At 33.4% G+C, this 24,043-nt stretch overlaps 2 protein-coding genes across 4 annotated transcripts; both read right to left on the reverse strand.

Moving 5' to 3' along the window:
• Window positions 1-1,676: 1,676 nt before the first annotated feature.
• On the reverse strand, window positions 1,677-4,952 carry LOC130973155 (uncharacterized). Of its 3 annotated transcripts, none has more exons than XM_057897576.1 (8): window positions 4,534-4,952; window positions 3,991-4,221; window positions 3,752-3,862; window positions 3,514-3,582; window positions 3,262-3,393; window positions 2,655-2,732; window positions 2,362-2,496; window positions 1,677-2,239 (listed from the first exon to the last, which is right to left on the reverse strand). In XM_057897576.1, the coding sequence occupies exons 2-8, from the start codon at window positions 4,186-4,188 to the stop codon at window positions 2,051-2,053; spliced, it is 912 nt and encodes a 303-aa protein (XP_057753559.1). In that variant the 5' UTR covers window positions 4,189-4,221; window positions 4,534-4,952; the 3' UTR covers window positions 1,677-2,050. The 3 variants fall into 3 exon arrangements, with proteins under 3 accessions (XP_057753559.1, XP_057753560.1, XP_057753558.1); XM_057897577.1 differs by lacking the exon at window positions 4,534-4,952 and adding an exon at window positions 4,292-4,350; XM_057897575.1 differs by lacking the exon at window positions 4,534-4,952 and having other exon boundaries at window positions 3,991-4,354.
• A 10,004-nt stretch (window positions 4,953-14,956) lies between these two features.
• On the reverse strand, window positions 14,957-15,562 carry LOC130974666 (uncharacterized). Its single transcript, XM_057899525.1, has one exon. It carries the CDS (start codon window positions 15,560-15,562, stop codon window positions 14,957-14,959), a length of 606 nt encoding a protein of 201 aa, XP_057755508.1.
• Window positions 15,563-24,043: the final 8,481 nt, after the last annotated feature.

Raw genomic sequence — 24,043 nt, forward strand, 5'->3', positions numbered from 1 at the left:
GGCCAGCGGCAGACCCTTAAATGGAGCATCCGCGACGGATTAATCATTAACCTGTCGGATTGAGGGATACCGTTTGGGTAAACCAAAAAAAAAATTACAGAATAAAAAAAGATACAGCAATTATTGCCGCTTTCATATTTTAATGTAGAGGCTGCTGTTTGAGGAACTGTAACTGTATTTTCACATTTTGCTCGAATTCGCTTATAAATTCATAGTTGCTGTTCGGGCTTTTTTGGACGTAATGATATTTAAAATATTATTTTATTCACATAACTAACCCCATAAGCAACTATTTCTTAATTGTTATCAATTTTCAGTGAATAGATTTGCTTTTGTTAGCGAGTATACAAAATTTGCATGATTGCTAATGTCATTCTCATTCTAATACTCCTTCAACCTTCTTATGACCAAAATAAACCTTGATGTAATTCTTGTACCTTGTTATTAATTGGGAGTACTTGTAATATTTATTTTTGGTACATTAGTAGCAAACAAATTTAAATTTAAGAAGAATTTTTGCTTATTCAAACTATTCTCTACATTAAGAAATGGGCAGCATAGTGCCGGTATCCAGTATCCACACCCTATAAGCAAGTAAAACATGTTATGAAATTTAACACACAAATTCTGAATAGAGATGATTATGATGATCTAATTTTGCTTATATAAAATTAGAGAAATAGATAATGTCATCTTTATTCTAATAATATCTTTATTTTTTTGCAAATTCATGCAAATATAGATAAAAAAATTACGAGCTTGTTTGCGTAAATTTTTAAGAAAAAAGAATTTTTAAAATATATTTTTTAAAAGATCTTTTAGAAAAGTAAAAGTAATTTTATGCTTAAATATTTCATGCAATTTTTTTTGTTTATTAGTTATATTTGGGTATAACAATATAAAAGTATCTATTTATTTATTATGTAAAAAATATTTTTTTAAAAAAAATCTTTTTAAAAAAGATATAAATTATAATTTTTTTAAAAAAATATTTTTATTTTTATTATTAGAAATTTATTAAATACATTAAAAATATAAAAAAGATTTTTTTTATTAAAATTTTTTTTTGTATCAAATTAATAGCACCTAAACAAGCATGGTGTATGATATAACATTATTAAAAATAGGAGTGCCAATATCAATATCATTACATTGAAGTTAGTCTTGTTCTCAAATGACTATTATGATTTGTTCTTTACACTTTAAGCAATTTACATTCCTATACTTGTTTTAACTTCTACTTTTCATCCTAATCTATGACATACATTCTTTTGTGTTCAACCATGTCTTAGTAAAAAATAAAAAAATATTTTCCAAACACGCTTGGACACACCTAAATATCATCACATATTAACATATTTAACTTTAATTTTAATATGTATTCTTAAAATAAATTTAGATATAAAATATATTATTAATTATTAAAACCAAAAATATTTTAAATATTTTATGTAATTAAAAAAGATATTAAAAATAATTAAAAAAATAATTTATATTTTAATATTAGTAAAACAGCAAAATATCATTACAATTTATCTAAAAAATACTTTATATTTTATATATACGTCGTGTCTTATAAGATTTTTAAATTTTAAATTCATGTGTCCACATGTTGGTATCGTACCGTATCCGTGCATCATAGATCCTAATCAACCATGTTTCAACACAATTATAAGGGAATTCAATATAGAAGACACTATAAACTAATTTTTTTAAAGAAAAAGAATTCTAAAAATAAGGAGTAAGGGGGATAAAAAGGAAAACAAACCTTTGGAGAACATCATAAGTTCATAGCCCTCACTATACACCCACCCTCAACATCAAAACTTACTCATTAAGATACATGAATAGAGCAAAATTCTTGACTGTAAAATGAAACATTCCAATTGACAAGTGGTCACTTAAAGTTCTCATTTTGATTGCTTCTCTATGATCCTTCCTCTTGGCTATCACAGGCTCATTGTACATGTAACAAACTGGTGTTGAAATGCCTGCAGTTCTTCAACAATCTAGAGAAATGCAGTGTAAGGCTGTAAGCTTTTGTGACTTGCTAAAGTTCAGACTTGGCTCCTTTTGTTCCCTTCTTTGAACTTGTTTTCTTTGCCCTCCACCACTGTCTTAAGCGATTGGAAACTCGGTCTGCATGTTTCTTCAGCGTCACAGTCGTATCTGTGATTCCTTTTCTGATCGTTTGTTTCCAGTCACTTCTCCCCTTTTCCTTTTCTCTCAGAACTTTTCCCTACAATATGCAGATTTCTCGATTGGTCAGCAATTGTACGACATTTTAATCAACTGTATGTTGCCATGAATAAAATAAAGGTACATGCCATTTTTCAAGCAATATGGAAAAAGAGAAAGTACCAATTTTCCAGGAAAAGCAGCATCGCCATCATCCTCATCTTCATCTTCATCTTCGGCATCTTCATCACCAAGGTTTTTCATGTTCATTAAATCATCCCTTGAGTACATTTTCATGCCAGGTGCTCCTGGCATGCCCTGATGCAGAATTAGATACAGTGAGGACATAAGGCTATACTGCTAAAGAACTAACAGAATGCATCGAGCTAAATAAAGGACAAAGATAACCCTCCTCCTAAGATTTAGCGATATACAATAAATCGTCAAAAGATATATAACATGAACAAGGGAAATACCTCCATAGATTTTAGTAGCTTTTCCATTTCAGCCTCCTTATCAGACTTAGCAACAAAAGCTTCACCAGGGATTCTGTCCTACAGAACAGAAAGGATACTCTGATTAGAGATGAAGTAGCTTTACAAAACATCAAACAATAATGGCAAGAGCATATTACACATCACACAATATGACAATATCATTGCATGAAAGAGAATCATAGTTCCCAAACTATTTACTTCAAAGAATGGATATTTCATTTGGTTGGGATTATGGAATTTGGAACCTAAGGTGTAAGGTGTGGGTAAAGTGTTGTTGATAAAAAAGTGAACTGAGAATTGCATGAAAATAAACCATGGACATGAAAAAAAAAATCTTTATTTCTCATCAAGGGTTACACTTTACACTTTAATCTAGGGCAGACTATCAGCTATAAGAAATACTCCAGCTGTTCTAATGTTCTATAACCAGTAATCCCATAAGCTAGATTGAACTAGCAACATAGTTGGCATCGCTCTATAAGCACATAACTACATTAATCGAAACAAAAGCGCATAGTTGGATTTCGAAAGCAATAAGTAAACAATAAATATAAAACTCAAAGCCTCAATTTCAGATTGCCACTACCTTAGGGACAGGGGGTGGTTTGGTGCTGCATGCTTTAGTAAGGTCTCTACAGAGATATTTGTACAATGAATCAGCATCAGGCTTGGAACTATATAGATATTCAGCAACATCTGTATCCGAATACCCTATAACCTGAAAATTTGAAAATAATTCATCATAAACTTTGCCATTTCAGAACCAAAAGAAAATAAGGTGTGCAATTCATTGGCAACAAACAAATGCACCGAGCGAAAATCACACAAAGTTCCATACCTCCTGACATGCTCGCTCGATTGTCTTGCACTCAGAATTGCACTGTCCTTCAGAGTCATGCTCAACTAACTGATAAACAATAAAAGGAAGTTGCAGAATCAATGTGCAGGTATTAAAACAAAAGCAATGTAACCACCAAAACTCTTGCTTTATTGTTATTCAATCCAAAACCCAAAAAAGATTGCATGAACCACACACAATCATCAAATAAATGCAAAAATTGAACCACCATTCTTACCTCAAGCCTATCTTCTTTCTCCACAATATCAATGCGCAATATCCAATCCGCTTCTACCTTCTTAAGATTACAAACGTTCTCTGTTATCTCAATGATCTCATACTCCGAGATCTAGCATCCCAAAAACACACACAAAATTATAATAAGTCCAAACAAGAACAGAACAATCTTACCAATAAAACACACTGACAGAAACACAATGAATCAATTGAAAGACATAGAAAAACAAAAAAGAAAACCTTTTTGGGAGCAATCTCAGCTTGCTTGTTCTTCACCTGCTGGTGCAACTGCTTAGCGAGAATCTCACAAACTTGGCACGTTATGTACGGAATGTCCTCTTTCCTAGCAAGCCCTGCGGGTTTTTTGAAACAATCTGATAGTGGCAACCATGCTGAAGCCACCACTGAAACAAACACAAACCAAAACAATGTCTTCATCTTCCTCAACACGCGCTGTTCTAAAACCCCCACCTGTACAGGAAATTCAAATCTTAAAAAGGTGGGAATTTTCCACGGAACTTGACAGAATAACTGAACTAACCGAAAAAACCCCAAAACCTTGCTTCTTTTCCTAAGCATAAAAATATAGGAAAACAAAAATCCTTGGCTGTGTTACACAACGCAAAATAAAATTTTTAGCGCATGTGATTGGTCCAGAGAAGCATAGCAAATGTGGGTCCCATTTTTCCACCAATAAGGTGCAAGGAAACACGTAGTTCTACATCATTAATCCAATATTAAAAATCTAAAATTTCCCCAGAAAAAGATTTAAAAAATGTCCACCTTCTTTTACACGTTGGAGTGATGGAGTCAATGCAAAACTACACCGTCACCAAAACGAAGATGATTCTCCTCTGACGCGACGAAGACGGCGACGGTTCTACCACTGACGCGACGGTGCTGCCTAGGACGCGACGATTCTCCTCGGGTTGGGTCGGGCACGCAACGACCACGGTCTTCTCGGGTGGGTCAGGAGCGCGACGACGGTGCTGCGGTAACCTTGAAAGTGAGAGGGGGAAACAGTGAGAAGGGGGAGGAGGGTGGCGGACGGCGGTGAAAGGAGAGGCGGAGAGAATCTGTGAAAGGGTTTAGGTTTTGCTGAGAAGTAGGATTGGCAGCAGTACTCATACCCGATCCGCCCTATCCGGTTGGGGCGGGTAATCACTCAACCTGGTGTATCCGTCCACTCCTTACTTCTTACCCGCTCCGGGGGTGTATATATATAAAGTATAAACTAATAAATTTAAAAAAGATATAAACATCTTTTGTGGAATTAGAGTTTCTTGCCGCGTCTATAAATTAAGAGTTTAGTTTTAATATTATAAAAAGTTTTACATTTTTATTTTTATCTTTATTTTTATTTTTATTTTTATCTTTATTTTTATAATATTTTTATAGTAATTTTTATTTTTATAGTAATATAAATAGGGAGCTCATATATACGCATATACATTGAGTTTAGAAATTTATTTGTTTAGGTATCGTCACTAGAATTTTTTAAAATTATATTTATAAATTATAAATTATTATTTGCTTATATTGTTATTCTTTAATTTTAAGTTATTTGCTTAAATTATTTTGTTTTGGTTGTTATTTTTTAAATTTTAAATTATTTTATTTAATTAATTATTTTTTAAATTTTAAATTATTTGCTTAGGTTATTATTTTTTAATTTTAAATTATTTATAGATTACTCTTTTAAATTATAAATTATTATTTACTTAAGTGGTTACTTTTTAATTTTAAATTATTTATTCATAAATTAAAATTTAAAAAAAAATTAATTTAAATTTAGTTTAATAAATAAATCATTAGTAATCTAACAAGTTTCTTGCGTTAGTTTTATATTTGTCAATTATAAATTATTATATGATAATGAATATAAATAAAATCCGTTGATTAATTTTAAAATTTTATTTATAAGTTATAACTTATTATTTATTTAAGTTGTTATTTTTAAAATTTTAAATATATTTTCTTAGATTGTTAGGTATTTGATTTTTAATATTATTAAATAATTTAAAAAAAAATCGTTGATGTGGTTCTCATACATTGAGTTTGAGAATTTATTTGTTTAGGTGTTATCTATAAAAATTTTTAGAATTATATTTATAAATTATAAATTATTATTTACTTAAGTTGTTACTTTTTAATTTTAATTTATTTGTTTATTAAGTTGTTTTACTTAAGTTGTTATTTTTTAAATTTTAGATTCTTTTACTTAAGTAGTTATCTTTTAAATTTGTTTATACTTTTTAAATAAAATTAGTTTTATATTTGTCCATTATAAAACTAATTCAAAGTACATCAATAACTGGTATTCAAAGTTATGAGACATGTACAGCACAACAATTTAAAATACATCAATCCTTTTTTAACATATATCCAAAATCTAAAATTTTTCTACTTATTTTAATGACTGGTATTCACAAAATTATAGAAATCAATCCTACAGTTAATAATTTATGTGTATGTATACGAGAGATAAGGTTATGGATACTATAAAGCTACGAAAATTCTCCATTACCATAGTTAATTGAGATGGTTTCGCTCGATAAATACGTGAGTTTTCTACCAATTTCTTAAATAATATTAAATTTATATTATTCATATTTTAATTTTTTTTGTTCATCTTCATTTAATTGTTCTTTAATTTTTGTTTATCAATTCTAAGGAAGAAAATACACGCTTCAGTTAAGAAGGCTCTTATATCTCAATTCGTGAATTTGTTAAGAGAAGAATATCTTATCAAATAAGATATTTTAGTATTAGATTCAATATGGGTAACTCAAGACTACACATCATGAGTACGTGGTTAATTTAAACCAACATACCAATATGTACATACTTCCAGATTCGTCAAATATCTCATGATATAGATTTACTTTTGTTAGTTTTGACACCTTCAATGCTCATGGATTCGATTACATCTATTTGGTTGATAAATTTATTATTTTAGAAAAAGTATAATTCATTGATAAATTTATTTATTTTATTGATAATTTCGGTTGCATTTTTTTTTTTAACAAACTTAATGAGAACAAACTTTTTTATTTTAATTCATTGTAAATATTATTGGATATCTTACTCGAACTAGAAGTGAGAGGATTCTTGGAAAAAGATGGCAAATTTACTAAGTACAATATTATTGAATTAGAGATCGATGATGGGTAATCATATATATTTATTTTTATAAATCTAGAAATTTTGATATTGACTTTTGTAAATTTATGTATTTGAATTTATTTCAACTTATTTTGTTATGAATTTTTGTAATATTAAATCTTTTTTTTTTACTTGAAGAATTTTAATTTGTTGAAAAAATTTTATTATGGGTGAATATATCTTTTTTTTATCTTTTTATGTAAAATGTTATCATTGGCATGTTAATATTAAAATATAAATAATAAACATAATTTATAAAAAAAAAGTATTCTTTATGTTTGATTTTTATGAATTTAAAATGATTAATTAATTATTAATTTTTTTAAATTGTGTTTGAAATCTTAACTTAATTGTTAATTTTTAAATTTTAAAAATATAAAATATATATAGTTTGATACTATTTTATTAGTCGTTAGTTTTTATTTTAACTTAATTGTTAATTTTTAAATTTTAAAAATATAAAATATGTATATAATTTGATACTATTTTATTGGTAATTAATTTTTAAGTTTTAATGGTGATTCGTCCGAACACTAGGGAGGCCGAGCTTAAGCACTTCCGAGCAAACCTCCGATGAAGGGGAAGAGCTTTACGTCGGCCAAGATCAAACACCGCGGCGGAAATACCTACACAAGATACTCCGACGCTCAAGTCAGTAATGATTCTCAGTAAATGAGTTTAAAGTAAAAAGCAGAAGATTGGGAGTGATAGAACCTGATCGTAACCGAGGATATTGACTCGGTTTTATAGAAGTTGTTTTTACCCGTTTAGTGGATAAGTCCTAGTTTGTAGGTTGGTTATGATATTCTGTTTTAGCCATTTGAGTTTGTTGAGCACGTTTCCTATTTCTTCAAATGGTTGAGGCCGAGCTTATCTGCGCACGTGCCGATCTCATCGGGCGGTTGGTGTAACGTCGGCCTCGAAATGTTTGCGTGCCGAGTATGCCGGGCGACCGAGGATACAGGTAACGTATCATAGCCCCCAAGCTTGCCTTGGTGTGGACAGGACTAAGGCGAGCTTTCGGACCAAGAGTACTGGATCTTCGATTGCCGAATTTGTTTGTCGCATATGGTCCTTGTAGCCCCCAAGCTCGGCTTGGTTCTGTTTGGATTACGAAACGGTTTTTTGTGTGTTTAATAGTTGCTTCGTTCTTCGCGCCATTTGACATGATTGACGTGAAACGTGCCCCGCATCCCCAGGCACCCCTATCCGTTGGATTTCGTGGTCATTAAATGCCTCTCTTTTTTGACGACGAGGATTTAATGCGAGGGTTTGTGTAACCGTTTAGGTTACTAGGCTTACTCCTTTATTACCTTTGCTTTTTGTAGTTCCTATTTGCTGCTGTTTTCTGGAAAAAAAGAGTTTTGGTTTGGTTTCCTGTCTGAGAATGTCTAGCAAAGGTCAGTGCTGAATTCACGTTTTCTTCTACCTTTTTGTGCTTTATTTTTTCTTTCTTTGTCTGCAATGGAGAGTTGTGATGTGGTTGATCCGTGTGGGTGGGTTGATGCCAGGGTGAGGGAATATGCGTCTCAGTTTGATGATGAGGAGTCAGTAAAGTTATTGGGGTCGGATTTGTGGGTTAGGAAGGGTAGTAACATTAGGATAGAGTTGTTGCCCTGTGGTAAAGAGGACCGAGTCTGTGACCGGTTGAGGGATTGGTCTTTCTTTTATATGTATAGTTGTTTGTTTACTGAATTGGGGGTCAAACTGCCTTTTACCGAGTTTGAATGTGGGGTCTTATACTGGTTGAACTGCACCCCTACCCAGCTGCACCCGAATTCTTGGGGTTTTGTACGGGCTTTCGAGGTATTGATGGAGTTACTAGATTACCCCCCTTCTCTAAGGCTTTTCTTCTCGTTGTTTCAGGCTAAGGGGGTGGGACGTGGGTTGTGAGTAAATCTTAGCAGTTATCCGCGTCGGGCTATCTTTGGTCTTTATAAATCTTCGTTTAAGGATTTTAAGTCGATGTTTGTTAAGGTGAGGAGTGTACCCGAGGAGTTTCCCTTCTATTTGAATGAGCATTTGGTCGAAAAATTTCCCTTGTCTTGGTGTCCCAAACCTTATCAGGTATTAGACGTAGATGATAGGCATCCAGATGATGATATTATGATGAGCTTCTTATTTAAATCATTGGGTCCGAAGGGGTTGTTATCGATTGCTGAGATGTTGAAATGGGATACTAATAGACAGGCTATATATGATCACATAGGTAACTTAATTTGCCATGCTTCTTTCTTTCTTTTATAAGGTGCTCTTTCTGGTTTTTATTTGCTTGTCTTTGTTCTGCAGCCGAGAAAGCTCCTGTGATTACAACTGCGGGCCTGAAATCTTTCTTCAACCAACGCAAGAAAAGTGAAAGAGAGGTGTCTTCAAATGTTGGAAAAGGGGCTGCTGCTGTGGTAACCCAGTATGGTCCTGGGCCGAGGCCGAAACGAAAGAGAGGGCATGGCAAAGGTAGCCTTGCCGAGGTGCTGGATGGTAAGGGGGAGTCATCGCTAATATTACAAATGGTTGAGTCTGCTTATGAATCGCAAAAGAAACTTCATGGATATGACGAGAACGAGCACGGTCGATCTTTGTAGGCAAAGCTCTACCCTTTTGGTGTCATGGCTGACGAGCTTTGCTGTTTCCCAGATGATATGAAGAAGATTGATGATGTTGGCCGAGCAGGTGTCAGTCGTTTTCTGCAGGTATAGGTTATTTTGATGTTCTTTGTAAATTCTGGTTTGCGTTTATTCATTTATTTTTCTACTTGTAGGTGATTGGTGCTCGCATCGTTGCTATTGGCCGGGCTCAGGAGCTTGCCCTGGACCGGGAGGAGAAAGAAGCTTCTCGAGTGGAAGAATTGTCTAGGATCATTCAGGAGAAGGATCAAAGGATTGCTGAGCTCTCTGCTTCCATGGAGAAGAAAGAGAAAGAGTCTTCTGAAAAATTGAAGGTTGTGGAGTCCGAGGTTGTGCAACTCTCTGCTCGGATCAAGGAATTGGAAGGTGGAGTTTATGAGGCCTTCGCCCAAGGGTTTGACCGTGCTGTTTCTCAAGTCAAGGTGGTGTATCCGGAAGCTGATCCTTCAAAGCTTAATGTCATGAAGGTTGTTGTTAATGGTGAACTTGTTGAAGATGAAGGTGCTGCTGAGAGTGAGGGATCTAGCATAGGTGATAAGGCAAACTAGGTTTTTAGCTTATGCTTTATTTTTTGTGTATGGGCTTTAGACTTGTGAATGTTTTGGCTTTGTTGAAAAGATTTCGAGTATTATCTTTTGTAGTGATGGTTTGGTTTCCGAGCATATGACTCAGATTTGACAATGGCTGCTTTAATTTTATGATATTTTTGCAAAGTTGCGAGGTTTATATGTTGTGGTGCGGTAAAAATTGCGTGTGTGTATGTTGATGACAATCGCAATTGTTTCTTGATTGTTGATAAAGAGAGCAGTAGCTCTAATGGAAGGGTTGTGGTAGAATGATCCCTTGGGACCTGTTTGGAAAACATGATGTTTGTTGTATTTTGTTTGTATTCTTTCGAGTAATATGGTCGGTATGCGCATTTTGAATTCCGAGTATGAAGCTCGGATTGGTTTGTTTGTTGGAAAAACTTTGACTTGTTTTTATGGTGAAGGTTTTTCGAGGAATAAGCTCGGTTCGTGATGTTAGGGTTCCGAGGATAATGCTCGGATTATTTGGAATGTTTATTAACTGAAATGTATGCTAACTGTCAGGATGAGAACTGTTTCGATTGCACAGTAAGTTGTATGGGTACAATGATTTGTTGCGTCCGGCCTCGTTAAAACCCTTCCCGAGTAAAACCCATGTGTTTTGGGAAAAAATCTTCGGAGGGGAAAAAGAGTACCATCATTCGCTATTCTACAGACTATGTCATGACTGATACTTCCTTAGAGAGGAGATATTCCATGTTCCTAGTAGCTGTTCTCCTCTGAGGGTTTCTAGTTTGTAAGCCCCCTTTCCGAGATTTTGAAGAACTCGGAAAGGACCTTCCCAATTTACCGCTAATTTGCCATGTGCTGGTGGTTTCCGAGCATCTTCTGTTCGTTTGAGTATGAGGTCTCCATTGTTGAAAGACCTGTGAACTACTTTTTTGTTGTGTCTTCGCTCTAAGTACCGTTTTCTGGCTCACTGCTTTATGGCGGAAATGTCTCTGTCTTCTTCTAGAAGGTCCAATTCGGCTGTCCGAGCTTGTTGATTGTTTGGTTGATTATAGAGCTCGGTCCTTAACGTTGGGACGCTGACCTCTACTGGAATTAGCGCTTCTGCGCCATATACCAATTTGAAGGGAGTTTCCCCTGTGGCAGATTGAATGCTGGTGTGTAACTCCATAGAATTTCTGGAATGAGGTCGGCCCACTCTCCTTTAGCTTCGCCGAGCTTTTTCTTTAATCCCTGCAAGATAATTCTGTTAGTTGATTCAACTTGTTCGTTAGTCTGCGGGTGCTCTACTGAGCTGAAGTGATGTTTGATGTTAAAATTTGTCAAAAAAGTGGCGAGCTTATGATCTGTAAATTGTCTCCCGTTATTCGAGATTATTTCTCTTGGGATACCGTATCTGCATATGATATTTTTCCATAGAAAAGATCGCACTTTTTCTGCTGTTATATGCGCTAGTGGTTGTGCTTCTATCCACTTAGAGAAATAGTCAATTGATACTAAGAGGAACTTTACCTGGCCTGGCGCTTTCGGAAAAGGTCCGAGGATGTCCAATCCCCACCTGTTGAATGGCCAGCTTACCTCTATGGTATGTAGCTCCTCGGCTGGGGTCTCTGAGAGGGTGGCGTGCTTTTGACAATTATCACATGCTTTAACTTTTGTGATGCAGTCCCGTTTTATCGTCGGCCAATAGTATCCTGTTCGCAAGATCTTTGCTGCTAATGCTCGACCGCCGATATGGTTGCCACAGACTCTTTCATGCAATTCAGCCATAACTTCCTCGGCTTCCTCTTTGCTGATGCACTTAAGTAGTGGTTGTGAATGTCCTCGCCTGTATAGGGTGTTTCCGAGCACTATATAGAAGCTTGCTCTTCTTCGGAAGAGTGGCAAGTTCGGTTCGTCATTTGGCATAGTGCCTGTGTTGATGTAATCGAAAAAATGTGTTCGCCAATCTGGGACCTGTGTAATACTCAGAATTGTACCCTACTTAAAACTCGGTTTGTCAAGTGTTAGCTGGGTCAGTGCCGATGTGTTTTCGGTTTGCCGAGTTGTGGCTAACTTAGATAATACATCGGCCCTGGTGTTTTGTTCTCGGTTTACATGAATAATATCAAATTCTTTAAATTTTGAAATTAGATCCTTTGTTATGAGCCAATATTTCTCTAACAAAGGATCTTTTACCTGGAATTTGCCCTTTATTTGATGTACCACTAATGAAGAGTCGCAGTAAGCTGTTATTCGGGGTATTTGTAGTTGTAGGGCGAGCTTGAGTCCAGCGAGTAAGGCTTCATATTCCGCCTGATTGTTGCTTGCGTTGAAGCAGAATTACAGTGACTGCTCGGCCACCACTTTGTGTCCTTCCTTAAGTAGTATCCCTGCTCCACTGCCTTCTTTGTTTGACGCTCCATCCACATGTATGCTCCAACTGACCTCTGTATTTTGTGTGTCATTAGTCATCTCCGATACAAAGTCGGCTAGCACCTGTGACTTCAGTGTTTTCCTTGATTCGTACTGAATGTCGAACTCGGAGAGTTCGACCGACCATTTTATTAATCTGCCGGCGAGCTCAGGTCTGGTTAATATCTGCCTTAGCGGTTGGTCCGTTCGTACTATGATTGTGTGGCTCTGAAAATAGTGCCGCAGTCTTCTTGTTGTGGTGATTAGTGCTAGTGCTAGTTGTTCTATCTTCGGGTACCGTGTTTCTGTTGGTTGTAGCACCCTACTGATGAAGTATATTGGGTTTTGCTTTCTTCCTGTTTCTGTTACTAAAATTGAGCTTATAGCATGGTTAGATATTGATAGATATAAATACAGCGGCTTACCTGTCTCTGGCCTTTGGAGGATTGGTGGTGATGTGAGGTGTTGTTTAAGTTTGGTGAAAGCATTCTCACATTCGTCTGTCCAGTTGAACCTCTTGCCTTTAGAGAATGTCTGGAAAAAGTGGTAAGATCGGTTTGCCACTGTCGATAGAAAACGTGATAGGGCGGCTAGTCGTCCTGCAAGTTGCTGGACTTCCTTTACCGTTTAGGGGCTTGTCATGTTCAGTACGGCCTTGCATTTTTCTGGGTTGGCCTCGATGCCTCGAGATGTTAACATGAATCCAAGGAACTTCCCTCCTTGTACTCCGAACGCACATTTGTCTGGATTGAGTCTCATGTTATATGCTCGGAGTTATTTGAAGATTTCTAATAGGTCGTCACAGTGTGACCCCTGCATGGATGTTTTGGCTACCATGTCATCTACATAGACCTCCATATTGCGGCCTATCTGATGCTGGAATACTTTGTCCATCAGCCTTTGATATGTCGCACCTGCATTCTTTAGGCCAAAGGGCATTACCTTGTAACAAAAATTTCCATGTTCTGTTATAAAAGCTATTTTGCTTTGGTCTTCTGGGTGCATTAGAATCTGGTTATAGCCAGAGTATGCATCCATAAAACTCAAAGCTTTGAAACCAGAGGCGTTATCAACTAATTTATCAATACAAGGCAGTGGATATGCATCTTTAGGACAAGCTTTATTTAAGTTTGTAAAGTCGACGCACATGCGCCATTTACCTGAGCTCTTCCTTACCATTACCACGTTGGACAACCATGTGGTGAAGCGAATTTCTCTGATAAAACCTGCATTGAGGAGCTTCTGGGTTTCTTCTAGTGCTGCTTGTTTTTTCTCCTCTCCGAGGTTCCTTTTCTTCTGTGCAACTGGTCGGATTGTTTTATCGATTGCTAGCTTGTGGCAGATGACTTCTGGGTTTATTCCGGGCATGTCATCTGGTGTCCACGCGAAAAGGTCGGCGTTCTTACGCAGTATGTGAATGAGTCTTGCTCGGTCTGCCCCTTCTAATGCTTCTCCAACATATGTGCATTGTTTGTTGTCTGCTGTTAGTGTTACTTGTTGAAGATTGTCCATTGGCCGAGGTCTTTCGCCGAGGTCTTTTCTTGGGTCAAGGTCGGCTAGTGTCGCTGTGTTGGCAGACGTGTGGATTGCTTGAATCTGGGGCCGAGCTTCCTGTTTTGTTTGGACTGGTTTTAGGCCAGCGTTGTAACACTGCCGAGCTTCTTGATGGTCGACGTACACCGTAGCGATCCTATTTTCCTGCACTGGAAACTTGACACACAGATGTAATGTGGACACCACTGCCCTGAATATATTCAGGGCAGGTCTCCCAAGTATAATGTTGTAAGGGCTGTAACAGTTTACTATTAGGTATTGAATATCAATTGACTTTGACATAGGAATTTCTCCCATTGTGGTCTTTAGCCATATGTGTCCCATGATGGGGACTCTCTCCCCGGAGAACCCAATTAGCTCTCCGGATGAGGGTTGTATCAATTTTTCTGATAATTTCATTTTTGTGAAGGTAGAGTAAAATAAAACATCAGCACTACTACCTGGATCCAATAATATTTTTCTTACCAACAGCTCTCCGACCTGGATTGAAATTACCACGGGGTCATCGAGGTTAGGGCTTGCCGATTTGAAGTCTGCTTGGTTGAAGGATATTGTGATGTCTGGTTCTTTGTCCTTCTTTGGTTGTATGGTTCCTTCGATTGCTAGCATTGCTCTATAGCTTCGCTTCCTGGCCGAGCTTGTTTCTCCTCCGCCTGCGAATCCCCCTGATATGTGGTTGATGACTCCTCTTGGCGGATCAGGAGTCCGCCTCTCTTTTTTGTCGTCGGCCATTGCTTGCTTATGCTCTACCCTGTCCGAGTTTCCTCCTCTGCCCTTCCGGGTCTCGATATATTTGTCCAGGAGCCCTTGGCGTGCTAGCCTTTCCAAGAGGTCCTTCGCAACGATGCAGTCATCCGTAGTGTGGCCGAACTTTTGGTGGAAAGCACAATGCTTTGTCTTGTCCACGAACCTTTGATCCTGGTAGTTCCCTGCTCAGGCTGGTGGCTTTATGATTTTGGCGTTGAGGATTTCTCTGATGATGTTTTCTCTTCTGGTATTGAATCTGGTGTATGTGTTGTATTTTGACACGGGCTTGGAAGGTTTCTTAGTGTCCCTGTTGCCTGGCGATCTGAAATTTCTTTCTTCATCTCTCAAATGTGGTTGTTTGTCTGATTTTTGGGCTTCTCGGAGTTCTTCGATCTCCATTTGTCCTGCCGCCCTTTCTCGGAATTCCTCTAGCGTCTTTGGCTTTGTTATGGCGATGGTCTCCCGGAATTTGCCAGGCCTGAGGCCGGCCTTGAGAGCGTGCAGGTGAACGGCTGGGTCCAAGTCTTGGATCTCCATAGTGGCGTCAGCGAATCTGGTCATGTAGTCCTTCAGGCTTTCGTGCTGACATTGCTTAATGGTGCCGAGGTAGTCTGAACCATGTACGTAGATTCTTGATGCGGCAAAATAATCAATGAATGATCTGGCAAGATCTTCAAAGGAAGAAATTGAACCTTCAGGAAGTTTAGAAAACCAGAGTAATGCAGCACTGTCGAGGTAGGTGGGGAATGCTCGGCAGAGAACAGGCTCATTCTTAGGGCCGTTGAAAAACATCATTGACTGGAACTTCTTTACGTGGGCTCGGGGGTCGCCGAACCCTTGTACAGCTCCAGTGCGGTGGGCAGAGTAAAGTTTTTTGGCATCTGGTAGTTTGTGATCTCTTCGGAGAAGGGGTTGTCGAGGGTGAGCTTCTCCTTTGGCGGGACAATGTTTAAAGGGTCTACAGCACCTTGAGCCGAGCTTTTGGAGCTTTCTCCATTGTTCTGTGTGGACAGCTCAGCTATTCTTCGTACTTCCGCCTGAAGCTCGGTGATTCGAGCCAGGAGGTCATCCTGTGAGAGTTGTGGACTTTCCTTGTCAACCATGTTCGAGGACCGGGAATCCTGCAAAATAGGATAGAAGACTAAACGAAGGAAAAAGTGGGGTTAGATGTACTCCGGCCCCACGGTGGGCGCCAAGTGATTCGTCCGAACACTAGGGAGGCCGAGCTTAAGCACTTCCGAGCAAACCTCCGATGAAGGGGAAGAGCTTTACGTCGGCCAAGATCAAACACCGCGGCGGAATACCTGCACAAGATACTCCGACGCTCAAGTCAGTAATGATTCTCAGTAAATGAGTTTAAAGTAAAAAGCAGAAGATTGAGAGTGATAGAACCTGATCGTAACCGAGGATATTGACTCGGTTTTATAGAAGTTGTTTTTACCCGTTTAGTGGATAAGTCCTAGTTTATAGGTTGGTTATGATATTCTATTTTAGCCATTTGAGTTTGTTGAGCATGTTTTCTATTTCTTCAAATGGTTGAGGCCGAGCTTATCTGCGCATGTGCCGATCTCATCGGGCGGTTGGTGTAACGTCGGCCTCGAAATGTTTGCGTGCCGAGTATGCCGGGCGACCGAGGATACAGGTAACGTATCAAATGGTATGTTAATATTAAAAATATAAATAATAGGCATAATTTACAAAAAAAAATATTTTTTACGTCGTTTGATTTTCATGAATTTAAAATGATTAATTAACTAATTATTAATTTTTTTAAATTGTGTTTAAAATTTTAACCTAATTGTTAATTTTTAAATTTTAAAAATTTAAATTTTTTATCATTATAATAATATAAATGAGGAGCTCTTATGCTGATGTGGCGCTCATACGTTGAGTTTGGGAATTTATTTGTTTAGATGTCGTCACTAAAAATTTTTAAAATTTTATTTATAAATTATAAATTATAAATTATAAATTATTATTTGTTTAGGTTGTTACTTTTTAAATTTTAAATTACGCTTTCTTAATTGTTATGTATTTAGTTTTTAATATTGTTGAACTAATTATTTGCTCAGGTGTTGTCATTATAAATTTTTAAAAATTATAAATTATTATTTGTTTAGGTTGTTATTTTTTAAATTTTAAGTTATTTGCTTAGGTTGTTATTTTTTAATTTTAATTTATTTGCATATTACTCTTTTTGAATTTTTAAATTTTATTTATAAATTATAAAATATTATTTGCTTAGGTTGCTATTTTTTAAATGTTAAGTTGTTTTGCTTAGGTGGTTATTTTTTAAATTTTAAGTTATTTGTTTAGGTTGTTACTTTTTAAATTTTAAGTTATTTGCATATTACTCTTTTAAATTATAAATTATTATTATTTGCTTAAGTTGTTAGTTTTTAATTTTAAATTATTTACTCATAAATTAAAATTTTTTAAAAAATTAATTTTAATTTATTTTAATTCAAATTTATTGCTAAGTTAATAAGTTACTGAGATCAACTTAATTATTGAATTATTGTATGAGTTAACTTGAAATAATTCAAATTTATTCCTAAGTTAATAACGACAATAATTAATAATTATTCAATTAGAAGGGTCGTGTATGCAACCATTCTTAATGGTAAAAAGCTATTTCAGGAGCTCTTGGTTGATTGTTTTTTCATAATTGAAGCACAAAGACTGACCTACTATCGAAACAACCAAGATAAAGTGAGAAGTGATATATATAAAGGGATTCAAGACGCAGTTGTTAGGGGTGAGATTCATGCTTTCAAAGCAGGTAAACGTATCATCCTACCCGCGTCCTTCATTGGTGGTATGAGATACGTGTTTAATAATTGTCAAGATATTATAACAATTTGTAAGAAATATAGATATTCAGACATCTTCATCACAATGACATGTAACTCGAGTTGGCAAGAGATTGACAGAGTTAACAATCCAAGAAACTTAAAGGATGGAGACCGACCAAAAATAACGTGTAGAGTGTTCAAAACTAAGCTTGAGATGATAATCTCGGATCTTAAGCAAGGAATTTCATTTGGAGTGTTAGATGCAGGTATTGCTCATCATCCAACTTTTTTTTAGAGAAAGTTTTCTTTAAATTATTATAAAATAAATGGCAAAATATTTTTTATTTTTAACATATTATTAATTTTTTATTATCACCCTTAATTTATCAAAGAACATATATAAAATAGATAGTTCATTTATAACATATTATTTTTTTTGTCTTTTTGTTATAAGGAATGTATACGGTGGAATTTCAAAAAAGAGGTCTGCCACATGCTCAGATTATTTTATGGTTGAATGGAGACCACAAGATAACAATGACAACTCAAATTGACCGGTTAATATCGTCAGAGTTGCCTGATCCTATTCGGTACCCAAAATTCTTTAGAGCTGTATCTACATATATGATTTATGGATCATGTGGTAGAGTTTTCTCAAAATCTTCCTGCATAAAATATGGGTACCGTACCAAATATTATCCCAAAGCATTCAGTAGCATCACAACTATTGATAATAGTGGATACCCATCATATAGAAGATGAGACACCATAGATGTTACCGAGAAAATGAGAATCCATATGGATAATAGGAATATGATTCCATACAATGCATATCTGCTGATTTCTTATGAAGCGCATGTTAATGTAGAGTACTGCAACAAGTCAAATGTTATCAAATATTTGTTCAAATATGTGAATAAAGGTCCAAACAGGGTAGCAGTTAGAGTTTTAAAGGACGCTTCCAATGGAGAAGATGCTCAGGTTATTGATGAGATCAAACAATTTTATGATTGTGGATATTTGTCTGTATATAAGACTGTGTAGAGAATTTTGGCTTATGATATTTATTAGAGGTGGCTTTCAGTGACGAGATTAACCTTTCATTTGCCTGGAGAGCAAAATATCATCTTTAAAAATGATGACAATCCTAAGGAGATCGTAGAAGAAAAGAAAGGGAAATATACGATATTCTTAGCATGGATGAAGGCCAATAAAGAATTTGAAGCAGGTCAAACTTTGACGTATGATGAGTTTTTAAATCAATCTGTTTATGATAAAGAAGCAAGGAATGGCATCCACACAAAATAGGATATTCTATCGGGAGGTTAAATTATGTTCCACCAGGTACAGGTAATATCTGCTATATGAGAATTTTGTTAACTATTCAGAGATGTTGCACAACATGAGTCTATTAGGACAGTTAATGGGATTACATATTCTAACTTCCAAGATGCTTGCTATTTTATGGGACAACTGTGTGATGATAGAGAATTTATTGCAGCTATTGATGAGGTAGTTAAACTTGCATCTGGCCATCAATTGAGAAAATTATTTGTGATGCTACTGATATCTAATAGTGTTAGCAAACTAGATCGTGTTTGGAATGCAACTTGAACATTATTAGTTGATGGAATACTATATGAGAAAAAAAAGCATTGAAAAATCAAGGTATTTCACTATGTCTTTTTTTATATCAAGAATGTATTTTTTTATTACTTTATTTTGAAATTACTTATTAAATATTCATAAAATCATCATGTGCTTTTGTCAGGACTAAACATGACTGATGACGAATTAAAAAACTTCTGCCTTATTGAGATTGAGAAGATACTCAACTGCAATGCAAGATCTTTAAGAGACTATCAATTAATGTCATATCCTGAGATGTCTGATGTTCGTCTTTTTTAGAATAAACTAATAGAGGAGGAATTAGTATATGACACAAATGAGTTGACTCATACAAACTTATGGACTTGTTTGAGTGAGTTTTTAATAAAAGATCTTTTTTTGAGTTATCTTTTTTTCAAAAGATCTTATAAAAAAGTAAAAATAATTTTATGTTTGGATATCTCATGCAAAAAGATCTTTTTATCTATCAATTATGTTTGGGTATAATAATATAAAAGTATTTTTTAATTTATTTATTACATGAAAAACATCTTTTTTTAAAGAAAAAATATCTTTTAAAAAAAGATGTAAATTGCAGCTTCTCAAAAAAGATGTTCTTTTTTTATTTTTCTAGTACTTTTACTTTTACTACTAGAAATTTACCAAACACACTAACAAATTAAGATAACGGCACCCAAACAAGCATTATATACGAAACAAAAGATGATTCATGAGTAAAGGTTAGTATTTGATGAGATACTCAATGCTGTTATTGCAAATTCTGGTAGTTTTTACTTCGTTTATGGGGATGGTGGGTGTGGTAAGACATTTATTTAGAATATATTTTCTTCTGCTATTCAGTGTATAAAAGTATGTTTGGCAAATGAGATATGAATAGAGACATTATGTCTAGAGACACTAAATTAGTGTATTTTGTGTCCATCCTGACAAGGAGAACACTGATACACTAACGAGGGACACAATTTATTTTTTATTTTTTTATTATTCTTATTAATTTTTTATAATTATATTTTTATTATTATATTTTTTCTTAAATTTTTCGAATGAAAAAAAAAGAATAAATTAATAATTTGTTCTAATTTATTACTAAACAAAATACAAAAATATTAATTTTTGTGTCTTTTTTTTAGTGTCTTATCTTATTTTATTTTTAAAATTAAACCTTAAAAATTTAAAATTTGTGTATTTACATATCTTATATCATGTTTTATTGCATTTTGTATTTATATTTGTGTCTCTGCATACTACCTAAAAATATTTGTCCATAACAATAAAAAAAGAACTATTCTACTCTCTCTAACAAACAAATTTGTTCCACTAAAGAATAGATATTCAACTTTCAATGCCTTGTAGGACATTGCAAAAATAGTAATATAGTATTCTGTGAAAAAAAAATATTAATTAAAGACTTTTTTATGGGTAGCGTCTAATGTGTACTTGTTATTCTTTATAGTTAACATGGTAGCTAAAATAGTGACATATGAAAAAGAATTTTATAAGTTTGATTTAAGACCTTAATATCTGATTTGGTTTTATAGAGGTTATTTATCTTTTATTTCTTTAAAATAGTTCGTAAAAGATAAATTTTGAATGTATGTTTTGCATGTCATTTTTTGTTGTTGTTTTATGTGTGCAAATATTATATTGATATTAGTGTAGGTGTAGTAGAATTCATTGTTAGATTATTGAGATAAAAACTATTTTCAGTAGGTTGGTTTGTTAGCTTTTAGTTCGTTCTTTAGACTTTAATAATGTTGAAATTATCAAAACATAAATATTAGGAGCCATCAGAATTTATTATTTTTTGTTATTATTTAGTCATTAATTCAATTTTATTAATCTAATTTTTTAGTCTAATAATTTAATAAATGTACATCTAAAATGATCTCACAATAATTTTGTGCACATTAGATATGCTATATTTTATAAATTATTAGATTTTACTAAATAAAAATCATAGAATGTTATAAAAAGAGAATATTAGACTTTATAAATATAGAACATATTAATACATATATAAATAAATAAATTTTAATATATAATATTTTAAAATGACAAGTATAATTGATTGCTTTAAAATAAATAAAAGCAAATAAATATATAAAAATATTTTTTATTTATTAAGATTAATTATTATTTGATATTATTTTTAATTACAAAATATAATAATTAAATTATTTTATATTACTTGAAAACAATAGACTATTTGCTAAAAATTAAAAATATTGTAATAATTAATTTTGTTAAAAATATATTATTATATAATACAATTTTTTATATCCAAATATGTGTACTTTTGTTTTCTGTTTATTTAATAGTTAACACACTTATAATAAAAAATAACCATCTTTTTTATAAGGGACAATTTATTATACAGATCAATTTTCATATAGATATTAGTGCGTGATCTGTGCAATTGCACGAAAACTTCGACATTATTTATAATATCAGAAGTTTTTTGTTTCATAAACATTTTAAATTTTTGTTAATATGAACGTCCAATAATCAGAGACATGTTACAAGTGACTTTTTCCATATCAAAAAAATCAAATTATATTAGATAGATACACAGATAATTTCATGTCATTATTAAGTAACATTAGTTCATGACAAACTAACAACTTCATATACTATACATATTTAAATCTTGGAATATCAACAAGTCTAAGTTTCAAGATGTAATATTAATTCCAAAAGTAATGACACTAGTTTATGTTAAACTAACTTCACATACTATACATATTTAAACCTTGGAAGATAAAAAAGTCTAAATTTCAAAAGTAATACCATCAAATTTCAAACCACTTAGATCATTTAAATCTACTTACATAAACTCAAATTAAATTGAAGGAATATTTTTCAATCATAAACGCCACATATCAACTTCAATTGATACCATTTGTTTTCAACGTTGCTCTATCATCATCAATATTCTTTACTTGGACATAATTATTAAAAACATCTTCCAGTTGTTTTCTAATCATTCTTGGCGTATTATTATAATGAGTTGCCAAATCCTTGTTGCAAATAAATTATAAAAACAGGAATATAGTATATTTAAGATCATTGCCATAATAAGAACTGAAGTAAAAAAAATTTCAAAAACAAGACACTTACATTGGAGGACAAAAAAAAAGTGGAAGATGAAATACATGGTTAGGATATCAAATTATCACAATAATGAATAATATTAGATAACTCAAGAGGCAAAAAAAAGCCATTATTATATACAAAGAATATTATATTCAATCTACTGAAAAAATTTTAAAAAATAACTAACCATATCTTTTGATATATGCTTTTCAGCATCTTCAAATAGTTGAACCAACAAAGGATCATCACAAATTATATAAACATTATATGGACATATCTCATTCTCTATGCTTTGTGAATTCACCATGAATACTAATTTTATTCCAATTAACTTGGAGAAAAAATTGAATCCATTGGAATGATAACCATCATTCTGTTACCAAATAAATAAAATCTGGTTGTAAATTATCATTATATTAAACATAAAAAGAATAAGAAAAATCTGCAATTTAATAAATTCAATAAAAAAAACATAATATTCTGCTAATAATAATTCATTCACAACTATAATAAAATAGACAACACACCAAAAAGAAAGATGCATCTTCTTTTAAGAATTCTGAGCACTTCTTTTTCAAAATATAGCTTATATCTTGATCATGAAGAATTAATAAATTACAACCTCCTGAGTGACTGACCAACACTTTGACTTTATACCTAACATGGATAAAAAATAAAACGGCAGTAAACAATCAATATCTATCTTTAAATGCAATAAAAAAATTCAATTTATAGTATAATACCCCAAATTTTAAAAAAAATAAATAATGATATATTATTTTATTTAAAGAATATTATTTTTTTAAAAAAGATTAAATTAAATTTTATGGTTATTTGAGTTAAAATCAATTAAAAATTTTAAATTATTTTTATTATTATAATAAGATATTTCAAATATATATATATATATCTATATATATAAAAGAAATAATAATAATAATAATAATAATAATAATAATAATAATAATAATAATAATAATATTATTATTATTATTATTATTATTATTATTATTATTATTATTATTATTATTCGGTTTCACTTAAGGCCGAAGCCATTAAGAAAACCATAGGAAAGATAAAGGAAGTCAAGGGTGGCTATTATGCATGACACATATATATATACAAACATTACACATGTTTCCTTTTGCTTACATATGAGCAATGACACGTATCCTCCTTTTAAATTCATTCATCACCACTAATTATCATTTTGCTTCATTTGGTTTCTTCATTCCACCGAAACCAAAACAAAAGAAAGAAAGAGAGAATGTCGTAAGTAAGAAGCCGTGATTCCATGGCACCTCCGAGCCTTCGAGCTTGATTTTCTTTTAATCCGTAACTCCAACAAAAAATCTAATCCGATAAAAGTGTTCGTATCCTTCATCTCTACACGTTGGCGTCACTTTTGATCGGTGGAAGTTGACGGTGACATAATTCCTCTTTCCTTTGAGTTCGGTCAATTGGAGTTTTAAGAGGCACAGACGATTCTTAACGTTTTCTTCTTTAGCAGTTCGGTCAAAAAACTTCTCCAGAAGTCCCGTTAGTTTGATTTCGTATGGAGGTAGGGTTTGAAAACTTTATAATAATTAAATGTGAGTTTGATAAGTGAATGTTGATTTAGCTGATTATTGCGTGAATTTGAATGAGTTTATGTTAAATTATTGTTGAATTATTGTTGTTTGCTTGAGATTTTGATTCAGTTATGTATGAACAACTAGTTGGGATGCTTTGATTATTTTGGGAATAAGAAATGGAA

Source organism: Arachis stenosperma, chromosome 4, assembly GCF_014773155.1.
Source record: "Arachis stenosperma cultivar V10309 chromosome 4, arast.V10309.gnm1.PFL2, whole genome shotgun sequence".
In the NCBI taxonomy this organism is placed as follows: Eukaryota; Viridiplantae; Streptophyta; class Magnoliopsida; order Fabales; family Fabaceae; genus Arachis; species Arachis stenosperma.